Source organism: Mus caroli, chromosome 9, assembly GCF_900094665.2.
Source record: "Mus caroli chromosome 9, CAROLI_EIJ_v1.1, whole genome shotgun sequence".
Taxonomy (NCBI): Eukaryota; Metazoa; Chordata; class Mammalia; order Rodentia; family Muridae; genus Mus; species Mus caroli.
The window spans coordinates 41,145,407-41,164,694 of record NC_034578.1 but is presented as its reverse complement, the minus strand read 5'-3'; the positions used below and the strand labels follow the sequence as shown (position 1 = coordinate 41,164,694).

At 51.4% G+C, this 19,288-nt stretch overlaps 1 protein-coding gene across 1 annotated transcript; it reads left to right on the top strand.

Moving 5' to 3' along the window:
• Positions 1–4,242: 4,242 nt before the first annotated feature.
• Positions 4,243–19,064, top strand: Abcg4 (ATP binding cassette subfamily G member 4). Its single transcript, XM_021171897.2, has 15 exons — positions 4,243–4,889; positions 5,433–5,682; positions 10,418–10,535; positions 10,648–10,780; positions 10,892–10,942; positions 11,112–11,257; positions 12,685–12,808; positions 12,926–13,040; positions 13,229–13,371; positions 14,196–14,294; positions 14,488–14,656; positions 14,756–14,856; positions 16,838–16,996; positions 17,110–17,228; positions 17,393–19,064. Exons 2-15 carry the CDS (start codon positions 5,445–5,447, stop codon positions 17,616–17,618), a joined length of 1,941 nt encoding a protein of 646 aa, XP_021027556.1. The 5' UTR covers positions 4,243–4,889; positions 5,433–5,444; the 3' UTR covers positions 17,619–19,064.
• Positions 19,065–19,288: the final 224 nt, after the last annotated feature.

Genomic DNA, 19,288 nt, shown 5'->3' with positions numbered 1-19,288 from the left:
TCCCCAGTGTGTAACTTGGAATTATGAGCCTAATAACCCTTTGTCCCTTAAAGTGCTTTTAGTAGGATATTTGTCACAGCAACAGAAAATGAAACTAATACACAGTAACATATATGGACTGGAGAGGTGACTCCGTGGTTAAGAGGATTCAGGTTCAGTTATGAGTCCCCACAGGTAGCTCAAGGCCATCTATAACTCCCAGTTCCAGGAGATCTGATGCCCTCTGCTGGCCTCTGTGAGCATGAAACATGCATGTGGTACACAGACATACATGCAGGCCAAACACTCACACACATAAATAATCCTAAAAGACAGAAAGGCTTTGGTAGAGAACTTGGCATTCACTTCCTATCAAAGGAACTATCATGTAACAGGAGAGAAAGACGTGCTACTCTAGGGGCCACGAATGTAGCTCAATGGTAGAACATTTGTTTAAATGCTTGATTAAATTATTTTATGTCAGACTTGGGTGTGGTGGTGCCTTTAATCCCAGTAGAGCTCTGACTGGTCTGCACAGTAAATTCCAGGACATTCAGGGCTACACAGAGATACCCAGTCTCAAAAAACTAACATTATTTTATACTCTATGTTAGTCTCTTTTGCTATATCAAAAACAAAGAAACCTATGAGGTATACAAGGCAAAAAGAATTTATTTTGGCTTTTTTTTTAAAGAGGTTTCAGGCCATGCCTATAGTTGTTTCTGGGCCTACGGTGAGAAATCATGCGGGGAGAATGTGGGGGACGGGAACTGCTCAGCTGTGGTGGCTAGGGAACAGGAGGACAGGGACAAGATACTCTTTAAAAGCAAGACTTTCGCCGGGGCAGTGGTGGTGCATACCTTTAATCCCAGCACTTGGAAGGCAGAGGCAAGTGGATTTCTAAGTTCGAGGCCAACCTGGTATACAGAGTGAGTTCCAGGACAGCCAAGGGTACACAGAGAAACCCTGTCTCAAAAAACCAAAAGCAAGACTCTCTGAAGGTCATCATGCCAGAGTTCAAGAACGGCTACCACTTACTTGCCTGTGTTTGGGAGCCAAGAAAGAGGATGAACTTTGCTGCTGTACTGTAGAAGCGAGGAAGCTCTCTCCTTTTTGATCACCCCCTTTCCATCCTGAGCAGCACCTCCCAAATGTCCAGCAGAGACTCTTCTTGACAGACTTACAGGTTTAGAGTTGAGCCAGTTGGTGGGCAAGAAAGATCACACTGGACAAAGACTCAGGGTGCTGGAAACAACTGGACCAGTTCCCAAATCCCCAGTCTAAGTCCTTTTTGGATCCCACAGGACCCCAACACACTCCTTTCCCCCCATAAAGCTTACCAACTACTCACACAAATCCTTGTCCAGAGCAGCCTGTTGCTTAGATTATCACCTAGCACTAAGCTGAGATGAGAATTATCAACCGTTGCATGTCTGGCCATAGGAAATCTTCTGTGGAAATAAACTGCTTGGATGGAGGTAGTGGGAAGGGCTGGGTAGGAATGGGAGGATTCTCTCAGGGGGAACAAAAAAGATAAACTTAGGGAATAGGCAGATATGTATTTGGGGAAGGGGGCGAGATCTGTTTGGACATTAAGAAAAGTCTGTCACAAGATGACTTTATTCTAAGGAAGATGAGGTCTATTCTAAGCAAAGACCCACTTAGATACTAAGTCAGAAACCTTAGGAGTGGAACCCAGCACATAAGTCTTTAGCCCTTCAGAGGATTTGGGGTGAACACTAAAGTGTGACAACCTCTGTTGGTAAGGTACACGGTCTATCTAGGCATGTGATAAGTGTGGCTTCTCCTTTGCCAAGAAGTGGGGTATTGTTCTGGAGAAAGAAAAAGATCCTGGATCCTGGACAGCATTTCCCCCTCCCCATGCTGGCACCCCTACTCCCAGGGCCATATGGTCTCTTTGAGAATCAGAAGGCTATCCTTGACCTCAAGGTCCTCCTCATTCAGTGCCAGGACTATGTCATGTGCCTCCATGCCTGACCAGTTATGCTGTGCGTTTGCCATCTTCATGTTCCTGATGAGGCGAAGAGATGAGGAACCCGCTTAAGAGAAGACTCCATGGGGTTGAGGTGGTGGGGGTGGAGAGAGAGGGTCAGCAGGCACAGTGTGCAATAGTAAAAGCTTTTGTGTGCGGTGCTGAGGGTTGAACCACTGAATTGTACCCTCAGCCCTGGGAAAACAATTTCTGATGTGTTGTGGGCTAACTGTGAGTGCCAGTAATTGGATACTTCAAAAAAGCTAGTAGGTTGGATATACCCAACAGAAAGAAGTGATAAATATGTGAGAAGATAATATATACGATTATTTAAGTGTGAGGGTTTCAATAAGAATTATGCCCCCCTCATATATTTGAATGCTTAGTCACCAGGAAGTGGCACTGTTTAAGAAGGATTAGGAGGTGTGGCCTTGTTGGAAGAGGAATGTCACTGGGGGTGGTCTTGGAGGTTTCAAAAAGCTCATAGGAGACCCAGAGTGATGGTGGAGATCTCTCTCTCTGTCTCTCTCTCGTGGATCAGGATGTATCTCAGCACTTCTCCAGCACCACACCTGCCTGCTTCCTTTCCCCCTCCCAGTACTGGTGCCCTCTGCTGTGATGATAATGGACTAAGCCTCTGAAACTGTAAGGAAGTCCTTAATTAAATGCTTTCTTTTATAAGAGTTGCCTTGGTCATGGTGTCTGTTCACAGCAATGGAAGAGTGACTAAGACATCTGGTAAGATCAGTACACATCGGAATACTGTGCTGCTGAGCTGTGCAAGCCTGGTAGCCTGCGTATCTGATCTGATCCTTGAAACTCACAATGGAGAAATAAAATTTAAAAATTTAAATATGCCAAATGTTATGTATTCATTAAGTTTGGGATATGTGGGATCCTGAAGTCCATTTGTAAGTAGGATTTTGAGATGACCAAGTCTCTGGTAAAACCAGAGACTTCGGGTTTCAAATCTATCCTTTGGATTTGCTATGCCTGACCCTTTGGCATAATGTTTAATCTTCTTATTTCTCAGTTTCTTTTCTCCAAAGGAAGGTTAAAAAAAAAAAAAAAAAAAAAAAAAAAAAACCTGCATCATAGGCAGATCTCTAGAAGTGTGAGGCCATCCTGGTCTACTTATCAAATTCCAGGCCAGCCAAAACTACATAGTAAGATACTGTCTCAACAAAATAAAGCAAAATAAAGCAAAAACCCTGCCTCATGGAGATACTAAGATTATCTGAGAAGAGTGCACAGTTTATAGTAGTTTTTCAGTAAGTACTTATGTTAGACAGGCCTGGTGACATATGTTTATAGTCACTGAACCCAAGAGACGGGGAGGACTGGGCAGTCAAAGCCAGCCTCAGCAACAGCCTGAGTTAGTGAGACCCTAACACACGTGCGCGCGCGCACATACAAAGCAATCATTGGGGTATTGTCTATCATGAGGTATTGGAGATTAACTTGAAGAATAGAGGCTCCATCTGGAAAATGGGAAGATTGGTCCTGAGGAATGGCCATAGGTGGGACAGGGATGAAGGGAAGTTGGGAAAGATTGGATCCCAAACCCCCATGAACCTCATAGTCTCAGGGTGGGTGTGGACTTGCCCTGCAGGAGTCACTACTTTCCAATGCTGCAGAGAGGTCTGGGCGAGGGTGGGGGGCTGGTTTTGGATTATTAACATCTTCTGCTGCAGTAGCAGTGGAAGCAGTACCCGGAACCTAAGCCTACCTCCTATCTGTCTCTGCGTGTGACAGGTGGGAACTAAAAAGCTCAGGTCACGTGACTTGCTGACCCCCTTAAAGAAATAGAGGATAGGGCAGGCAGGAACCAAGAGTAATTGAGAAAGGGCCAAAACAAGTAGGCGGGTGCGGGGGCGGTGTAAGCGCTCTGAGGACCCAGCCACGCTTGTAGGTGAGAGAGAATGTACATGTCTATGAAAAGCTGTCCAAGACAGAATCTGAAGAGCTGTGTGTGGCCTGCAACCTCTTGGATCAGCCTATACTGGCTTGGAGACCTGAATCTGGCTGGTCGAATAGAATAAAGACTTTGATGGCCAAAGCAGGCTGTGACTGGGTCAAGGTTAACCTTGTAGCCGCCTGCAGGCTTTGTCATAACTACTGTCCCCTATCTCTTTGTAACTAGTGTCCTCTTGAGCCCTTAGAGAGGGCAAATGTGAAGAGGCGTGAGAGGCTGTCTCAAAGTCTCAAGAATTATACATCCAAGTCCTTTGTACTTTAGGGCTGGGTGGGGCTGCGCTCCAAAGCTGAACTGCAAGAGATAAGCAATGAGGGGTTTGTGTATGCAGATAGACCGACGGCTTCCCAACCCCCTGGGCACCTACCGCTCAAGGACCTGCCTCTCTGAGTAACATCAAGTCTCCCTCCCTTAGCGACCTCCGGGTTGACCTTTTGCCGCTAGCGCTCAGTCCTAGGTCCACAAAAGGGCCCCTTCGGGGCCCCAACTCTGCAGGCATAGCTTTCACCACCTCCATCCTTGCCACTCGCGGAGTGAGGGGCAGTACGGGCCCTTTAAGAGCAGCAGGACCAGCGAGCAGAAGCTTGGAAGAGAGCACTGCCGCCCGACTAGCTCCAGAGGACAGGCGCTGGGAACCAGACTACGAGAACCCGGCGGGTTCATCCAAGTGGGATCGCGGCGGGACCTCAACCATCTCTCCGCAACCGTGTTATCCTTTCTGACCCGAGCCCTGCCTTCCTCTACTGCCCGCCCTGGCCTAGCCCCGCCCCGGCCCGGGCCACCGGGACAGGGAGCCGGGGCGCGGGTGCCGCAGCCAGAGGCAGGTGAAGAGAACCGGAGTGTCCACCTCCCGCGCCGCAACGCTGAGCATCCGGGTCGAACATCCCGGTTGAGCATCTCTGCTGAGCATCCTTGCGTCGCAGCGGCCGGAGACGCGTCAAGGTGACCAGGCGAGCAGGGGACAAGAGGGTCGGCCTGGAGGGTCTGGGGTCTGCCGCTGTTTGGGGGAACAGTCCGGAGGAGAGGGATGGGGAGGCCGGCCGAGGAGCGGTACCAGTCCGTGCAGAGAGGGGCTCGGAGCCGAGGCCAGAGCCTCCCCCTGCCCACCCTGTGCCTCCTAGCTTCCCCGACCTCCGAGCGGGTGGCTACCCTCGCCCGGCCCCCAGGGACTGCTTGTCTGTGGGGTAAGGAGATTAAGGCCGCGGCGGGGAGGGAGGAGCGGGCACAGCTTCGACGGGCCGGGCGAACAAGGCCAGGCTGAGACTGCCTAGGAACGAGGCGAGGTCGCAACTGAGTGTCACTGCACCGGGTGTGTGCTGCCCAGTGCAGAAGACCCGGCGGGAAAAGGGGTGCGGACAGTTGGGGATCTGCTCGGAGAAGGAGGCTGGGGTGGGGGGAGTGGAGGCGGGGCAGCATCGGAAAGCTATGGCGCCTTGAGCAAGGGCTGGAGGGTCTGCCCGGAGCTAAGCAGGCCCTCTCCTGCAGGCCGGCTGCGTGATGGCGGAGAAGGCATTGGAGGCCGTGGGCTGTGGACTGGGCCCTGGGGCTGTGGCAATGGCTGTGACACTGGAGGACGGGGCAGAGCCCCCTGTGCTGACCACGCACCTAAAGAAGGTGGAGAACCATATTACCGAAGCACAGCGCTTCTCTCACCTGCCCAAGCGCTCTGCTGTGGACATCGAGTTCGTGGAACTGTCCTATTCCGTGCGGGAGGGGCCCTGCTGGCGCAAACGGGGTAGGTGGCAGCCCCATGGGACTCTCGCTGAGTTGCCTTTCCAGGAGCATAAGTCCTGGGGATACCCTACTCTGCGAGCTTTGTAGGCCCTAACCCTCACTGCACAAAAGCAGTTGGGGTACAAGATCCCTGCTCCCCACATCTGCCAGCACTATGGGAGTTCAAACAGCTATTGAAGCTTTTTCTTCTAAATAGACCCTATGACCTCTGGTCCGAGAATTAGTCTCTCAGTCTCTCTCAGTCTTCTCTGTCTTCTCTCTCAGTCTCTTCTCTCTCTGTCTCTTCTCTCTGTCTCTCTCTGTCTCTGTCTGTCTGTCTGTCTGTCTGTCTCTCTCTCTCTCTCTCTCTGTCTCTCTCTCCCTACCTGTGAAGGTTGGTTTGGGGAAGGGGACCACTCTATCTGTGGAGGCTGTTTTCAAGGTCCAACAGTATCCTTACACCTATTTTTAAAGATGTTCTCATTCCAGCCATCTTACTCCATTCTCGAATTGCCACAGTCCCTGGAATCGGGAGGGGTGGGGATCAGACAGAAGGGATGTCATGTTCGTGTTACCAATGAGGAAACTGAGACTTGGGGAAGTTGAATAACCTGACCAATGTCCCCCTGCTAGTAAGAGGCAGAGCAGAGCCCAAAGCCTAGAAACACACTGGAGTTCCCCCATCTTCCTCTCCTCCCCATCAGGACAGGTTTCCTAGAGCCCCTGACAAGTGCCTAATCCAATAGCTGGGCTGGGAGCCTAGAGGTTGGGCTGGGTTTGCTTCCCAGAGCTGGGTGTGGGCTAGGGGTGGGGCTGAGATGATGTCCTCTCTGGCTTAAGAAATAGCTTTGGGGTGCTTCAGAACAGGGCTCAGCATCAGCTGTCTCTACATGTTTGCTCATTTCCATAGGCGACCAAAGGGCATTGTGTGTGTGTGTGTGTGTGTGTGTGTGTGAGCTAGTGAACCGGAGGCATCTGGGCTCCTAACCCTGAGCTGTCTCTTTCAGAGCAGCTCTGGACTGAATGATGAGGTTCTTGTTATTTCCTTGGCCTTCGGAACTTTGTGCTAAGAAGAATGTGGCTAGATTAGGCATTAGGCACATCTCCTTATCAGGGTGGTGGGTGCCCTGGCGAGGGACTCCTCCCTTTAACCTTGCCAGCCTCATCTACCCTCTTATTCACTTTGCCATCTTCTAGCCCTGGCCTTTTTCTGCCTTCTGCCCTCTGTTCTCTGCCCTCTGTTCTCTGCCCTCTGCCCTCTGCCCTCTGTTCTCTGTTCTCTGTTCTCTGCCCTCTGCCCTCTGCCCTCTATCCTCTGCCCTCCTTTGCCTGGCTTTTCTGTTCTTTGGCTCCATCTCCCCTCTGGAGAGGACACAACAAAATTAAGGGTGGCAGAGAGGGGAAGTATAAGGGAGCTAGGGAAACCTCCACTTTCCTTGGGTGAGGATCTGTCCCCTTGAACTGTATATGACGTTTATTTTTCCAAACACACTCAATTAATTATTACTGATCCCACTTAATAACATAATAACCCTATTAAGTCTTTGGGAGGGAATAATACTGTCTTTTTTAATGGTGTTGAGGATGGAAGCCGGGACCTTGTCTGTGCTAAACAAGCACTCTCCCACTGAGCTATGTCCAGCCAATTATTTATTATTCTTTTACCGATGAGGAATCATAGACCCTAATGATTTAGTGACTTGCCAGTCATAATGGCACACACCTGTAATCTCAGCACTGTGAAGGCTGAGGCGGGGTGGTCGTGAGTTCAAGGTCAGCCTAGGGTACATAGGACCTCATCCCCCAAAACCTAAATAAATCAATTAAATTAAAAGATTTAGTGATCTGGCAAAATTACAGAGCTCCCAACCGAAGCAAGACTAGAGCACTGGTGTCTTTTTCCAGAGGGAGGTCTGCAGGTCCCTCACTGGCTGCATAGTTGTAATTCAGGGGGAGTTAAGAGACAAGTGTTTTCAACCCAAGGGAAGCTGTGTGGCCTTTGGTAGGCTCAATGCCTACCATTCTCTTGGCCTGACTTTCCTCCCTGGTTTCTTGGGAACTCAGCTGAGTTGGTACCTTTGAGAAAGGCAAGCGAGTGTAAGGTGATATCTGTGGCCAGCCTTGGGTTTGACTGGCATCATTGGGCTCTGGCATCAGATGAAGTGAGGGAAAGGTTCATGCTGGCAGTTTCCTTCCTCGCACAAGAAGTCAATTCGGTGAGTGCTCCGCAGATGGAACACCTTTCAGGTTGACCATGAGGAGCTTAGGCAGGGGGCTGATGCCCAAAGCTTTCCTCTCTCAGTGTGGCCTCCAGTGAGTTGATGGCTGGGGGCTCCAGTTTTCTCCGCTCTGCTGGAGAAACAGCTGAGGGTGAACAGCCTCTCAGTGGGCAGTTGGTGTGGGCAGGTCCGACGGTGGGCATGGTCCTGGGTGGCACGAGCAGCAGGTTATGCAAAGCAAACTTCCACTGTCTTTGTTGAGGGGTGCACTTTGTAGTAGGTGAGGGATGAGGGCCAGAGTCCTCCCCACAGAAGGTCTGTGAGCTCAGCAGGCCAGGCCCTGGTCCTTGGCTTCATCCCATCTCCACTTCCCAGTTCATCAGTTGGCTCTGTTCAGCCTCTGCCCTCTGTCTCCTGGGTGATGCTTATAGCAGTGCTTTCTCGCCTAAAGCCTGGAGGCTTCTGTTGTTCCTCCTGAGCTCCAATGCCACCTCTTCCAGGAAGTCACTCCTGATTTCTACCTTACTGTCTACCCTCAGAGGGTGAATTGTTGCAATTCCATCTCCACTGTTTGCTTTTCCCTCTGGCCCTAGTTTTTAGTTTCATTCTCATTTTCTTGACCATTTCTCTTACCTAGTCTGTGGCTTTCTGGAATGCAGAAATCGTGTCCTTCCTTAGTTTATTTTTTGCCTAGCGTCTGGTACAGAACTTAATACTTAGTAGTTCTGGATAAGCGTTTGTCAAGTAGCATTAAAATATAATATGCCTTGTGAAATGCACTGTGTGTGCCAAGCACTGAGCCATACGCTTTCCATGTGTTAGCTCACTGACTCTTCACAGCAATCCCGAGAGGCAGACACCGTCATCCTTATGTTACAGAGCTCAGAGAGGTTAAGCAACCTGCCTCAGGTCACACAGCTGGTAATGTGGATCCATCCGGAGTCTGAACCAGCTCCACCTGACTCCCTGCTGGTGTGCTTTACCCACTAGCTGCTTCCTGCTGAGGGAAGGATGGGTGAAATTTTATTGGCCATGTTTGGGGCTGGAGAGATAAGCTTGTGGAGCAGTGGGAGACATAAAGAAGAAGTTCTTCCCCCACCCCCCACCCCCAGTGGGGAGCATGTTTACCCAGCATCAATTGCATGTCAGGCAGACAAAGAGGATGAGGAAGCACAGACCTTTCTCCCGCAAGATGTTCCCTGACTAAGAGGCTGGGGGAGGGGCGTAAGCCCAGGCACATGAAGTGACAAATGTGCTGGCATCTGAAAAGTGCTGCGGGAACATAGGACAGGCGGCCAGCTTGGACTGCTCAGCGAGTGTCCCCGGAGTGTGTGACAGCAGTCACTATGATAAGGAGAGAGCCTTGGTCTTCTGGGACCTCAAGGCCCGCACTACAGCCTTCAGGAAAGACATCAGCTTTCCCATAGCCCTCAACCCCCCCCCCCCAGGCTGGACTCTGACACTAGTGGCGGTCATTTCTAGTGGGGATGGGAGAAGAGGGTGGGAGCTACTGCATAAGAACTGCTAGCCCAACGGGCAGTGGTGGTGCACGCTTTTAATCCCAGCACTGGGGAGGCAGAGGCAGGCGGATTTCTGAGTTCGAGGCCAGCCTGGTCTACAGAGTGAGTTCCAGGACTGGCTAGTTCACTTATGACTAAGCCTCCTCTAAGATTCTCGATTTTCTCTCTCTCTCTCTCTCTCTCTCTCTCTCTCTCTTTCTCTCTCCCCACCGTGTGTGTGTATGCTCATGTATGCATGTGGGAAGTCAACCTCAGATATCATTCTTCAAAAACCATCTGTCCATCCATCCATCCATCCCTCCATCCCTCCCTCCCTCCATCCATCCATCCATCCATCTCTCTCTCCGTCCATCCATCTCTCCCTCCGTTCATCCCCCTGTCCACCTTGCTCTTTGAGGTAGGGTCTCTGACTGGCCAGTGAGGTCCTAAGATCAACCTACCTTGGCCTTTTCAGCACCACCAACCTCAGCCTTGTTACTGTTGTCAAAGATTCATTTTTATTTAAAACTGTGTGTGTGGTGAGGGATGCTAATCAGTAAGTGGCTCTTGCAGACACCAGAAGAGTGCCCTCATGTCCCCCAGAACTAGAGGTACCATAGTTGTGAGTCTCTGAGAGTGGGTCCCAGGACCAGAGCTTGGATCCTCTACCTGGGTAGAGACAGCTCTTAACTGCTAAGCCATCTCTCTTGCCCTTTTGGTTTGTTTTGTTTTTGTTTTTGTTTTTGTTTTTGTTTTTGTTTTTGTTTCAGACTCTGTAGCCCCGACTGGCTTGGAACTCAGAGCAATCTCCTCCTTGTCTTAGCTTCCCAAATTGGGATTACAGCAGGGATCACAGTACACAGGTTAAGCTAGGCAGTTTAAGTGCATTCGGAGATGGCGCTACAGTTCTTCCTTGTGCTTGTGTGGCAAGCGTTTTATTGACCGAGCAGAGCCATCTCTCCAGGATCCATCCTTAAAAATTACAAGGATGTCTCTGATCCGTTAGCCCTCACCAGTGACTCTCCTGTCCTTGATGTAGGTTACAAGACCCTCCTCAAGTGCCTGTCTGGTAAGTTCTGTCGCCGAGAGCTGATTGGCATCATGGGCCCCTCTGGGGCTGGCAAGTCCACATTCATGAACATCTTGGCAGGGTACAGGTGAGCGTGAAGAGTGGGGGTGGGGCAGGACTCAGAAGAGGGGCCTCTCAGGAGAGGGTGGAAGGTGTTCTAACATGGCTTTGGTGCTCATGGCCAACCAATCTCCCTGCAGGGAGTCAGGGATGAAGGGGCAGATCCTGGTTAACGGGAGGCCGCGTGAGCTGAGGACCTTCCGCAAGATGTCCTGCTACATCATGCAGGATGATATGCTACTGCCTCATCTCACAGTCCTGGAGGCCATGATGGTGAGGAGAGGGTGGCCTTCTCCTCCACCAAGCTCCCCTACCATCCCCAGCTGAAGGGGCTGGGCAGGGCCTGACACACATGCCTGTTTTACTGGTTTGTCACTTGTTTAGGTCTCTGCCAACCTGAAGCTGAGTGAGAAGCAAGAGGTGAAGAAGGAACTGGTGAGTGGGTCAGGGGGTCAGGGGTCAGAGTTCAGGGGGCGGGCCCTTCCGAGGCCCCAGGTTGGGTGGGGAACATGGGCTTCAAGGGCAATGCTTTATGAAACTAGGGTGGTGCTTAGGCGAGGCCTGCATATGGAGGCTGACTGGGACTGGGTGGGGGTGCCTGCAGGTGACAGAGATCCTGACAGCCCTGGGACTGATGTCCTGCTCTCACACGAGGACAGCCCTGCTCTCTGGAGGGCAGAGGAAGCGCCTGGCCATTGCTCTGGAACTGGTCAACAACCCGCCTGTCATGTTCTTTGATGAGCCTACCAGGTAGCTCCCTGCTTCTTCAGATCTGGGTTTTCCCCTTTCTCAACCCTTAACCAGGGCTGGGTGTGGAGTCTGGTGAATGGCTCCATGGCTGGAGGCCAGCTCCCTTGCTTGCAGCCTTCTGGGGACTCCATCCTTGCTAATCTAATCAGAGCTAAGAATCTTTCATCCAGGTGTTGATCTGGATGCCCCACTCCACCCTCCTGATTGACATCTCCCTCTCCTCTCCCCAGCACCCAGCCGTTAGTCATCACATCCTTCTTTTGGCAGCTCTCAATGTTTGCCCAGTCCCATCCCTAATGCTTGAGATCTGGGCATCATCAGGATTCATATCCCTGCGGTCAGTCCCCCAAGCACCTTTCTCCAACCTGTAGCCAGAATGGGCTTTCTAAATGACAGGTCTGGCAAACGCCACTCTTCCTGCTTCAGTCCATGCAATGAGTCCCATCTGCCCTCAAAATAGTCAATGGTTTCTTCTCTGGTCTTTCATATTTTATGTTTTAATAATGCTAAGCTGCGATTCCCATTGAAGTCTGTGTTTTAAGCCCCTCAGCTTGACCCTTGCTATGGCTTCTGTGTGAAATACCCTTCATCACACCACCTTCCATTGTCCCCACACCAGCTAACTCTTGCTCTTTCTAGACTCGGGACCCTTCCCTGGCTGTCTGCACCCCTTGCTAGAGCATAGCATGGCATGGCTGACCCCTGGCCAGTTTTTCAGTTTGTGTTGCTATTCCACATTTTACTTCTCCTCAAGTCAACCATGGGCTTGTCTGTCTGTCTCTAGACCAGTCTAGCATGAGCCCTTGCCACCCCAGCCCCTGGTACACAACAGGTGCTTGGCATATGGTTTTTAAACTGAGCAGTGTTCTGGGCTTGCAAACATCTGAACCACAGGAGGTGTGCAGGATTCGGGGGCTTCTCGGTTTACTTTCTGTGACTGTAATAAAGGTCATGGCCAAAAGCAATGTGGGGAGAGAGGAAAGGGTTTATTGGACTTACACGCTCAGTTCACAGTTTGTAGTTAAGGGAAATAAAGGCAGGAACTCAAACAGGAGCAGAGCCAGGGCCCATGGAAGAATGCCATTTACCCGCTTGCCCTCTGAGGCTCATTCAGTTTGCTTTTTATACAACTCAGGACCACCTATCAGGGAGTGGCCCCGCCCACAGTGGGCTATGCCCTCCCTTATCAATCATTAATCAGGAAATGACCTCACAGGCTTCTCTGATGGAAGCATCTTCTCAATTAATATTCCCTCTTCCCAGATGACTCAAGTTTGTGTCACATTGACAAAGACTAACCAGTTCAGGGGTGGCCAGAGGGGTGCCTTCCCACTAGTTCCATCCCTTTCACAGAAGCCGCCCCACCTCACTCACCCCTTCTTAGCCATATCCGCCTCACTGGTCCCTGGTGACCTCTCTCTGGACAGCGGTCTAGACAGCGCTTCTTGTTTCCAAGTGGTGTCCCTCATGAAGTCCCTGGCCCATGGGGGCCGCACCGTCATCTGCACCATCCACCAGCCCAGTGCCAAGCTCTTTGAGATGTTTGACAAGGTCAGTATCGTATCCCTGGGTCACCAAGAAGGCTGGCTTGTGATAGGGAGACACATGTGTCAGTGGGCCCCCAAGTCCGCTGGTCATGTTTTCCTCATGTATGCCTTTCTGCCTCAGCTCTACATCCTGAGCCAGGGGCAGTGCATCTTCAAGGGCGTGGTTACCAACCTGATTCCCTATCTGAAGGGGCTTGGCTTGCACTGTCCCACCTACCACAACCCCGCTGACTTCAGTAAGTGAGGGCTCCTGGGAGGATTCGGGTGACAGAAGAGGGCCAAACATTGGGTTTGGTTTGTTGAGGCCTCTTGGGGACAGAGAGCTCATTGTCACCTGCCTTCCCCATCTATCAAAGAAGGACTGTCCCGCCCTTGGGAATTGGGGGTGAAGCCTAGCTGAGCACTCTGCTCTGTGTCCCCCTAGTCATTGAGGTGGCCTCTGGAGAGTATGGAGACCTGAACCCCATGCTGTTCAGGGCTGTGCAGAATGGCCTTTGCACCATGGCCGAGAAGAAGAGCAGCCCTGGGAAGAATGAGGTCCCTGCCCACTGCCCCACTTGCCCTCCGGTGAGTGGGGTGGAGAGGGCAGAGTTGGGGAGGGGAGATGGGACCATAGACAACGCCACTGCCAAAAAAACTGTCCCCAGAGGCATTGCTGCCATTGTGTAATGAGAAGTCTGATGCTTGGGACAGAACTTCTGTTAACAGCCGTGTGAGCTCCAGGGCTTTGAACTTCTCGTCCACCTGTTCCTCCAGAGCTGCTATGAGCATCTTTGGTGCACTGCCCTCAGAGCCTGCTCAGGGCCCATCTGGAAAGTGGGCCAGTGCAGTTGCTAACATCGGGGCCCGGGTGGGCTGCTGTCATCTCTAACCCAGAGGTGACCACACTAGGTTCACAAAACAGGTGGAAAGACTAAGCTACCAAATTCCAGTTAGCAGGCCATAGTGGCAGCCAGGGTCGACTTAGTGTCAGATCCCTCCTTAGATGGGATGCCATCACTCCTAAAAGCCAGGGGCTTGGCTGTTGTCATTATCAGTCATTGTCATCTTTGCTAATCAATGGGTAATCCAGTGTGGCCCATTCAAACAATTATAGCCTTAGAGTTAGTGGTAATGAAGTGAAGAAGGGGCCAGTCAGATGAGCCAGAAGGGGTCCTTGACTCCTTCCTGTCTCCTGTCGCCCAAGTGTCTTTATGTGCTCTCTCTGCACCCTCAAGTTCCCTGAGGTTCTCACCCCTCAATTCAGAGCAGCTCAGGGGCAAAGGCTCCTCCTTCTGCAGGCCTGGGCACTGTCCTGGGAAGAGCTTGGGACTCTCCCATCTACTGAGCTGGATGGGCAGTGAGTGGGTGGGTTAGGGTACACTCATCTAGTCCCCTTTCTTCTCCCCTAGGAACTGGATCCTATTGAAAGCCACACATTTGCCACCAGCACCCTAACCCAGTTCTGCATCCTCTTCAGGAGGACTTTCTTGTCCATCCTCAGGGACACGGTGAGATGTCAAGCTGAGGGGTAGGAGGTGTAGGCTGGACCTCTTGGGCTGTAGCACTACTCTCCCATGTAATGGCTCTGTATGCCTGCAGGACATGCTTCAGCTGACTTCCCGTATTAGCATGGCCTCCCCTCCACCTCCCACTCCCTCGGCCTGAAACACACATTTCTTCTTTTAATGGCCCGGGCCATAGGTCCTGACCCACTTGCGGTTCATGTCACATGTGTTGATCGGCGTCCTCATTGGCCTCCTCTACCTGCACATTGGCGATGATGCCAGCAAAGTCTTCAACAACACCGGCTTCCTCTTCTTTTCCATGCTCTTCCTCATGTTTGCGGCCCTCATGCCGACCGTGCTCACCTGTGAGCTGATCTGCCCGGCGGGTGGATCGGGTGGGGGTGCGGGGCAGGAGGCAGGGGCCAAGGCTTAGCCCGTGGAGCCTGACCTCCCTGTGTGCTCAGTTCCCTTAGAGATGGCGGTCTTCATGAGGGAGCACTTGAACTACTGGTACACTCTCAAAGCCTATTACTTGGCCAAGACCATGGCTGATGTGCCCTTCCAGGTGAGTCTTGTGGAATGTGTGGGCTAATGGGAACCCTCACAAGACATGGGGAATTGTAACCAAAGCCAGGGGTAGTGGCGCGTCTCATCCCAACACATGGGGTGGAGGTAGGGTTGCAGGTGTGTGTGCTGAGACAGGAGGACTGCCATGAATTCAAGTCCAGCCAGAGCTACAGTGTGACTAGCTATCTCAAAATAAATAAATGAAGAGGTGGCCATAATAACAGAATAACAAATGTCTCTGAGTCCTAGGCAGCAGAGAATGCATAGGATCTAGAGCTTTACTTATTTGTAACCAGTTTGTCTTTGCTTCCATGATCCCACCTGGAAAATGGAATGGCAACAGTGTCCTTCTCAGAGTTGAGCTTCAGAATTAAATGTGACTGCATATAAAGTTGAATTTCTAATTTTAATTTCTGACTTTTTTTGAGACAGGGTCTATCTGCATAGCCCTGGCTGGCCTCACTATGTAGACCAGGCTGGCCTCGAACTCACAGAGCATGGCTTGCTCTGCTTCCCGAGTACTGGGAGTTATGTGTGCAATGCCATTCCTGGCAATTTTTAAATATGTATTTATTTATCTTGTGTGTGTACACATCTGTGCCAGAGTCTATGTAAGGAGGTCAGAGGAGAGCATGCAGAATTCAATCCTCCTCCGCATGTGGATTCTCAGGATTGAACACTGGCAGACTGGGCGAGCAAGCGCCTTTACCTGCTGAGCCAACTTGCTGGCTGCCTATAATGTTTTTAGAAGAGATCATGTCCTAGAGATACCAGCTGGCAGTTGTTCAGCACATTACCACCTCGCTTGAAGCTTCGGGGCCACCAATAACCCTTTGTGCAAATCACAGAAAAGGGTTCCTTTATCTAGGTGTGGCCAGGCACACCAGTAATCCCAGCCCTTGGATGCTTAGGGATTCAAGGTCACCCATGGCTACATACAGAGTTTGAGACCAGAATGGGCTATGAGAGACACCTGGCTCAAACAAACACACAAACAGCAAAAGGGGAGGTGGATGCTGCTCTGTGCTATGTATAGAGCTTAGAGAGAGATACAAGCGACACCTTGGCCTCTGGATGTCTCTGTCTGGGAGTTGTGAGCCTACAGAACACAATGTGTTCTAGCTAGAGACACACACTCTCTCTCTCTCTCTCCTCTCTTATTTATTTAGATTATTTCTGAAACAGGGCCTCAATATGTAAGTCAGGACTGTACTAGAACTGACTAGATTAGGCTGACTTTGAACTTTGCAGCAATCCCCCTGGCTCAACCTTTCAAGGGCTAAGACAGTATCACTTGACAGAAATGATAACTTCTATTTAAGGTGTAAAATTGATATTAAGGGTTAGCAAACAAAATGAAGCAAATTAATAAACCTTTCATTTTATTTTTGTATAAGACCATCTAAGATATGCTTATTTAGCAAAAAATACAGATCTACTGTAGCCTTAGTAATTAGAGTCTCCATGGCCTGCTTTAGATTTACCCAGCCCACATGTCTGCTTCTTTGTGTCCAAGAGGGGGCAGCCTCAAGGGGAAACAGAGCTCTCTCCTAGGGAGAGTTAATTCTTTAATAACACAAGGAGCCTTTGCTCATCTATAAAAGATTAAAAATGCTTGCTGCTCTTCCAAAGGACTAGAGTTTAGTACACACACACACACACACCTCACACAGAGACACACTAGACACACACCGATGGAACAGACAAACACTACCCTGGAATGATGAGAAGGACTGTGCATACTCAGAGATGGGAGGAGTCACCACGCCTGAACCTGTCAGAGCACCAGACCAAAGCTATGCAAGATGTAATCAGGGAGGAAGGAGACACGTGTCAGTCTACAAGGTGGCATGAACAAGAGCGGAGAAGACTGTAGAGGGCTGAGGAGCCCTGGGAACACTCATTTCCCAGGAAAGTACGACTTCGGTCACCTGCCCTTGACTCGAAGGTCCCTAACCGGCTCTGTGACTGCTCCCCAGGTGGTATGCCCAGTGGTGTACTGCAGCATCGTGTACTGGATGACAGGCCAGCCAGCCGAGACCAGTCGCTTCCTCCTCTTCTCAGCCTTGGCCATAGCCACCGCCTTAGTTGCCCAGTCTTTGGGACTCTTGATTGGCGCTGCCTCTACCTCCTTGCAGGTGGGAAAGTTGGCACCCAGGAGGGGGTCTTGTGGGAGGCATCAAGAACTGCCATGGGGTAGGTGGAACTGTGTCCCCCTGTAACAGCCAAGCTCTGTTCCCCTCTCCTTCAGGTGGCCACTTTTGTGGGCCCAGTGACTGCCATCCCTGTCCTCTTGTTCTCCGGTTTCTTCGTCAGTTTCAAGACCATCCCCACTTACTTGCAGTGGAGCTCCTACCTCTCCTATGTCAGGTGGGTGTGGTTCCCTCCCCACAGGCAGTCCTCCCAGCTCTCAAGGGGCTGTGCCATGTCTGATGTCTGCCCCTGCCCCTTGTAACCTGGCTGGGCTCTGGTGATTTATGGAGGGACAGGGATCCCGTGCCCCCTGGTTCACTCTGATGTTCCTGTTTATCTAGGTATGGCTTTGAGGGTTTGATCCTGACCATCTATGGTATGGAGCGAGGACACCTGACCTGCTTAGATGAACAGTGCCCATTCCGGGACCCACAAATCATTTTGCGTGAGCTGGATGTGGAGGAGGCCAAACTCTACATGGACTTCCTGGTCCTGGGCATTTTCTTCCTTGCCCTGCGGCTGCTGGCATACCTTGTGCTCCGGTACCGGGTCAAGTCTGAGAGATAGAGCCTGGCTCCTACCTCTTCTGGGCAGGAAGCCCCCAGTTCCAGCCCTTTGGGGCTGTTTTAAACTTGTAGACTTGGGCGTTGGTTGCTGGTGCAGCTGCCCTTCTCTCCCTCAGCTGCTTCTCAGGCTGGCTGGCTGTGGGCTGTGTCTCCCAGCCTCAGCCCCAGAGGTAGGGCTCCAGCCCTCCCGTCAAGGCCAGGAGTCTTCCCAAGTTGATGCAGTTGGTAGCTTCTTCCCTACTGTCTCCAACACCTGCATGCAAAGACCGCTGGGAGGTTGCTGCCCTCCTCTGCCGAAAGCACCCTCCTCTGTTGTTTGCCTGGGAGCTCCACGTTCTCTAGGCCTTGACTTACAAGTGATCAGATTGACCCCCCTCTGGGGTCCCCACCACACTCTGCTATCAGGTTGGAGTCCCAGGGCTGGGCCCTGGTGGGGTCCCCAGGGAGTCCCATCATGGACATTGAATGGAGCAAGGAGGGACTCTGGAAGCTTCCTCCTCTTTCCCTTTCCCTCCCAACACCCACTTTGGCAAATTTGGACTATCTGTTGGGACAGAAGCCGGGCTTTCTGTCTGTGCCACCACTCCCAATCCTGGAGATTGGAGAGAGCATGGGATGTCCCGGCCCCTTCCCTAAGCCTTCAGTCAGGGTAGACCTCAACATCACCTCTGCAATAATGTCTGTGTCACTCTCCCATCGGCCACAGGACCTGGAGAATGCACTTTATTCTGGGGGGTGAGGCAGGGAAGCCCCCATCCTCCTTCCTTGCTGCTGCTGGGGCTCAGTTCCACGGGCTCCTTTCCTCTCCAGAATCACATCACAGGCACACAAAGGCCACCAGGCAATCTCAGCCCTACACAGGCACCATCCCTTGTGGCTCAGAGGAAGAGTGGCTGTGGCAGGGAGCAGTCCCAACGTCCTCCTGCAGAATCCCACTTTGGAGGCTAAAAATGAGACTGGTATGACCCAGTGTGACTCCAGGCTCAGCAGGTGTCTATCTCCCAGTCTTCCCTCCCTCTCGAGCCCGGGGTGGCGCTGGCCTTCCGGAGGTCAGAACCCAACAAGCACAAGAATGGGCATAGCTGGCCTCAGCCACTGCTCCCCCATGGCCCTCCTTTTGTGCCCCAAGCTGACACTCGCTCACCTGCCCCTCCTCCAGCTGCCTGCTGCTCACTCAAACTTCTGTTCACATGTATTCATCTTCCGGTCAGCAGCTGGTTCCTGGACATCAGAGCGGTGGGGCCTGGACATCAGGTGGCAGACACACCTGTCTATCTTCTTGGTGGGTCCAGGTTCATCCTATATCTGGTTTCTCCTCCTCCAGGACTCTTTCCCCAGTCCCTGTGCTCACTCCTCTGTATCTGCCCCAGGTTCTTCTCATTACACAGAGACCAGTTGTATTTGTGGGATTTCACCCATTATTAATAAAACCTATATTTATACAGTATGCAGGGTGTGAATGTTGATCTCCCATCTGTTATCATAAGCTACAGGAGGAGGTCTTCAAAGCACTTGGCAAGATGCCTGCCAGCCTTGGAGATCTTGTGGCAGGGATGTTAGGTCTTAGGCATATATCAAATTCATGAATGTGTATCCTATGAAATATTTGTGTCATACTTCCTGCCTGACCAAATCTTCACTGTCAACCCACACTGTCCTTTGTTGTCATTC

Coding starts and splice junctions, on each gene's coding strand:
- Abcg4 (XM_021171897.2), top strand. CDS start 5,445: ATGGCGGAGAAGGCATTGGAGGCCGTGGGCTGTGGACTGGGCCCTGGG. Junction 11,258..12,684: donor TTCTTTGATGAGCCTACCAG/GTAGCTCCCTGC, acceptor CTCTCTGGACAG/CGGTCTAGACAGCGCTTCTT. Junction 14,295..14,487: donor TGTCCATCCTCAGGGACACG/GTGAGATGTCAA, acceptor CCCGGGCCATAG/GTCCTGACCCACTTGCGGTT.